This window comes from Petaurus breviceps, unplaced genomic scaffold (assembly GCF_028583685.1).
Source record: "Petaurus breviceps papuanus isolate PSGF00001 unplaced genomic scaffold, PetGlider_PUasm1.0 186, whole genome shotgun sequence".
NCBI lineage: Eukaryota > Metazoa > Chordata > Mammalia > Diprotodontia > Petauridae > Petaurus > Petaurus breviceps.
Genome location: NW_027185798.1, coordinates 8,183,153 through 8,188,329, shown reverse-complemented (window position 1 = coordinate 8,188,329; position 5,177 = coordinate 8,183,153). Strand labels below are relative to the sequence as shown.

The following is a 5,177-nucleotide window of genomic DNA, read 5'->3' as shown; positions in this document are numbered from 1 at the left end:
ATATGTACTGCTCCCCCCACAGAGTGTAAGCTCCTTGAGGGCAGGAGCTGCTTTTTATTTTGTCTTTGCCCAGCACACAACTTACACATGCTGAGCACTTAATATTGAATTGAATGGACTAGCTTGACTCTTCACCCAACACCCATGCAGTAGGTCAGCACCCCCAGGATGAGGGGCCAACAAGGGGAAGGAGTTGAGAGAGAACATAGATCCCAACTGCTGTCTCTAGGTGCTGACAGTAGGTGCCCAGAAATACAGAGAGAGCCCACCTAGTCACAATTCCAGCTGTCTCCAGGCCATGAGTGCTGACCCAAAGAATGTCTTGCCTCAGCTTAGACAAGTCCTCAAAAACAAAACGAGAGAAGGTCACACAGCCATGGTCTTGGTGTAGCAGATGAGGTTTACCCACTAGAACACCAGCTTTGTCCACACTCACAAGCATCCTGTATTCCACAATCAGTATCAGGGACCCATCATATCCTAAAAATATGTCAGGTGTCAAAAGTGGATATGGGGGGCGGCTAGGTGGCACAGTGAATAGAGCAATGGCCCTGGAGTCAGGAGGACCTGAGTTCAAATTTGGCCTCAGACACTTAACATACACAAAAACAACTAGCCACATTACCTTGGGCAAGTCACTTAACCCCAATTGCCCTACCTTCTCCCCTCCAAAAAAGAAAAGAAAAAGTGGATATGGGCTGTGAGCTCTTGATGGGGTGGGAAGCAGAGAATGTCATCCTATAGGAATAGAGTAGAATTTCCTATGTACCATTTTCCCTGTGTCCTACTGGATTGGAAATTGTGGGTACCCAAGCAGTAGGGGATATCTGTGCTCAAGACTAGGTTTGAGGAACTACATCCTGAATGTCACAACTTCTTCATGGTCCACTCTGCACATTAGAACAGGAGGGGTGGCATCAGTGACCACTTAAAAGCCTTCAAAAGGGCACCCCTTTACGTCTGAGTCAGTCATCCTATGCTCAACACATACTTTCAGAGGTATGTGTGCATGCTTGAGATCTGTATCAAATCCCAGCTTAAGTTCATTTAGGAAAGTTAAAGATTCTTAGGTAAATCATTCCCCCTTTCTGGATTTTATAGAAGTATGGAGATGGGCTGCACAGGACAAATATTTGAATTTGAGGTCATGAGAAGGAGAGGAGGGGAAATGTGAGGCCCCAAGGCAGTGAACTGGAAGGTAGTGGATAAGGAAAGTGGGAGGGGTGAAGGGAGAACACATAATCACAAGTGTAGATATTGAACCAGAATAGAGTAGGGAGAGGGCTGGGAAAAGAATTCCAAGTTCTACTGAGCTGGACTGGAACTTGGAAAGACATGGAGCTGGACCTGGCCAGAGAGGATGGATGAAGGAGGGGCTCAAGGTCCAGGTGGATACAACAGCTGAGCCAGTATACCAACTCCCACCAACCCACCCAACTCTCCAGGACAGAGCTGTTCCTGACAGGCTGACAGGCAGGACCTAATAACGGTCAACACTGAAGTCTGGTCCCAGCAAGGAGATAAAATTAGGGACTACTTCCAGCTCCAGAAACCTCCTGGCCCCACATTCATCCTCTGAGGTGCCCCCCTTCTCCTGCATCCAGTAAGGCTGGACCAGAGTGGAGGAACACATCCAGTCTCACAGATCTTGGGCCTCAGGTGGGATCTCCATCACCAAGGTTTGGAGCAATCGAGGTTCAAGTTATTCTGGAGTTTGGGAGAGCAGAGGCCCCTCAGCTCTGAAGGGAGAGTATGTACCTTAGCTCCTTCAGAGCTCCCTCTCTGGGCCTTCCTCATCTTTCTGATTCTTTTTCTATAACTCTTCTCTACCCCATGTGTACCCATATCTACCTTACTCTTGATTCTCCTGTTTTTGTCTCTGACCCTCTCCTTATCACTTGTCACCACCTTAAGGTCAAGTCTACGTTCCCTCTAACTCAGATCCTGTCTGTGCCAGGGCCTGCCCAATGGTTCCACAATGACCAGCCCCAAGATTTCACAGCCAGTACCTGAAATTTCTTGCCTCTCCCCACCTCACTCCTCAAACACTCAAAAGGCCCTGGGGACCTCAGTGCCCTGAGGCTCTTTTCTGCAGGGAGACCTCACCAGCCTCCAGGGTGAGTCTGAAAGACCTGTAACCCTGAAAGGAGAAGGAGGTAAGGAGTAGGCAAGGGGATAGATGGAGCCCCAGAGCCTGGTCCTGTGACCCTTCAGATCACAGTGTCATTCTGTAGGTTCTCTCCTGTGATTCAGAGTGGACACCATAGCCAGGGTTTCAGATTTTATTGAATAAAATTTTTTTTTTCCAGCCCCTCCACCAGCATTAGCTGAGCTCTCTCTCACCTCCGCCATCTCCACTGCCACTGGGAGAAGTGGGTGGTTAGACCAGGTTGGGTTCTGGACTCCAATGCAGGAGCTCTGCCCCTCCAGGGGTCACTCCCTTCTCTCTGCATCTGGCTTCGAACCTGCCTGCTGACCAGTTCCTGCATGTCATCCTGGGTAGGAGAGGAAGACAATAGGATGAGTGAAGCAGCCACCCCTCCCCGGCTCCCACAGCTCCCACCCTCCCCCACACAGGCCCTCAGCCTCCCCCTTCTACCTTCCAGGCCTCCACCTCCTCCACCAGCCTCAGTTTCTCCTTCACCACCTGCAGTAGCTGCTTCTCCACAGCTTGGAGTCTGGCTCTACAGATGTGTAGTTCAGCTTCTATGGCCAACTTCCTTTAGTGGGGAGGGGGAGAAGGCCAGACATCAGCCCCATCCTAGCGCTTAGGACTTTTCTCTCAGGCTGGGGCTGGGGGAGGCTGGGGGCAGTTCCTCCATGGAGCCACCATTCAGAAGACAGAAGGTCCAAAGTATATGGGAAAAAGTGAAGCCTGGGAGTTCACCGAACCCACCCCCTTTGTTTTACAAATAGGGGAACCAAATCCCAGAAGGGGTTATTTCCCTAAAAATCTTTCACTTTCCTAAGTGAGTTTCAAACCGGATTGAATAAAGAACATCCAGATAGAAATCTCAAAAATCCAATCCCAAACATTCGCATTTTTTCATTTTCATCTGAATGGGAAGCAGGTGGAGGGAACCTTAATCATTTCTAGACATAGTTTCTCAGGGAAACGGAGCTCTTAAAAGCAGGGAGGATGTCTTCTAAAGTCTCCCTGGCAGGCAGATGAGAACACCCCCAGTCTTGAGGTGCTGGGAGGGGATCCAGAGAGGGGGTCGTTCAGAAAGACAAGAGGATTTTTTATCTTGTCAGTGCCCAGCTCTTGAGCTGTCGCCTCCCCCCTCCAAAGCCCACCAGGGCTCACTGCTGCCACTCCCCCCCCCCTTACTTGGCTATGGCGTCATCACGTTCCTGGGTGACCTGCTCTAGAGCAGTCTTTGCCTCGGTTTCCCCCAGGGCTCTGGCCTCCAGCAGTTGTTGGCTTAGCTGCAAGGGAAAGAGAGAGGTGGGGTTAGGATATGGGAGTGATAAAGGAGGGTTGAGGTGGAAACAGACAGAAGGGTCCAGGGAAGGGAGTGAGGGCCTCAGGTTGGGAGGCAGCTTCTTACCCGGCTCTGCCCTGGGGTCTTCCTGTCTTCCGGTGCTCCTGTGTGACCCACCAGCCTGGCTTCTGGTGTCTGTCTGGGAGCTGAGCTGGTTTCTAGGAGAGGGGGTGTTGTCACCATCACCCAGTCCCTCCCATTCCAGCTTTCTTCCGGGAATTTCCCTGGGGGAGGGGGAGACTTCCTTAAGCCGTCTTCCACTCCCCCTACTACCTAGATCCTGGATGTCATTGGAGCCCTGCCTCAGGGGAAAGATACCTACCTTCCTGTGAGTCAAGGCTAACTTAGGGAGAGACCTCCCAGGACCTGAGGTTCCTGCTTTCAGGGTGGGGTTGAGGAAATACATGGTCCTTTGACCCTGACTTCCTGGTAGAGTCACGAGGGCCCCACCCCTGCCCTCTCCCCTAGCTCTACTCCACCCCAGTCTAGGCCAGGCCCCAAGGCTGGCACTCCACCAGCCCCTTTATGGTCTCTCCTCCTCAGCCCTTAGACACACACTTGTCCCATTCATTCAGCTCCCAACTAATGTTCCTCTTAGGGTTAAACTAGAAAGCCCAAGCCGAACACCTGCCAAACGACTCTGTAAAGTGGAATTTCAGGTTGCTTGGAGGGAAAAGAAGAGAATGTTGTGAGAAGCAAAGCCAACACTGCTCTCTTCATGTCATCAAATGGACACCTTCTTGGGAGCTTGGGAGTAAGACCAGACTTACCATAGCCCGACCCTGAGACCTGTGTCTGCACCCAGACCTTGCCCCTCACTCAGGGAACTAAAGGGCTGGCAGGGTCCTTGGGGCTCAGTTTCCTTTGGATGACTTCTAAGCTCTTCCAGCTCTAAATTCTGTTCATAACCCTAAATTGCCAAACCTCTCTGGGCCTTAGATAGATGGTCACTGAGGACCCTATTCTAGAATCCTATGGTCTCTTCCCAGGCTTTCAGAATGAAGAATCAACATGGGATTTAGGTCCAGAAGAGATTCTAGAAGGTCATCCAATCCAGCCCAATCACACAGAGGACAGAGGAGACATGTGCCCTGGGGCACTCAGACAGAAAGCAGAAGAGTTGGGCTTGGAAGCCCTCACACACCGAACCTAACACTGTTTCCACCTCCCCCACAGGCAGGCCTTGCTTGCCTTCTGTCACTTATCAGTAACTGGCCCTCAAAGCTCCCAGGCACCTCAGGCCACAAGAAGACATTAGCAAAACTGGCCAAAAATAACAGGGAAAGTTTTCCTGACTGTGGCCCCTCCAGAGCTGACAAAAGTTGCTGCAGGTATGGCCACAGTCCAATGTCTTAGGGACCTGGTGGCAGGATCTTCCAGGACAGACCTGAGAATAAAATTCTCCAACTCAAAGAAGAATGTTCTAGAGCAAGGGGAAGGGAAGAGGGTGAGCATCTGTTTTTTAAAAAGAATGTCTCATTTGGAGAAAAAGCTACACTGCAGAAAGGAAGAGGGAGGGAGGCTAGAGGTATAGCTGATAGCAGAATGTAGAGAGATAGAAAACCCACCTGTCAGTCCTTCTTCTAAACCACGTCTGGGGTAGTTTTTCCAAGGGACAGCTGTGATGCTGGGAGCTGAGCATGAGAGAGGCATAAGCCCTGATTGGCTGAGAGATCTCTGAGTAGACATCAT

At 50.8% G+C, this 5,177-nt stretch overlaps 1 protein-coding gene across 1 annotated transcript in view; it reads right to left on the bottom strand.

Moving 5' to 3' along the window:
• LOC138162037 (BICD family-like cargo adapter 2) overlaps window positions 1-5,177 on the bottom strand; it is a 6,196-nt gene extending 1,019 nt beyond the window's left edge. Inside the window, exons 1-5 of the mRNA XM_069089145.1 lie at window positions 5,054-5,177; window positions 3,552-3,643; window positions 3,332-3,429; window positions 2,600-2,720; window positions 2,344-2,495 (exon numbers count right to left, since the gene is read on the bottom strand). Of these exons, the coding sequence (XP_068945246.1) occupies window positions 2,344-2,495; window positions 2,600-2,720; window positions 3,332-3,429; window positions 3,552-3,643; window positions 5,054-5,177 (587 nt within the window). The remainder of the gene's footprint in view (window positions 1-2,343; window positions 2,496-2,599; window positions 2,721-3,331; window positions 3,430-3,551; window positions 3,644-5,053) is intronic.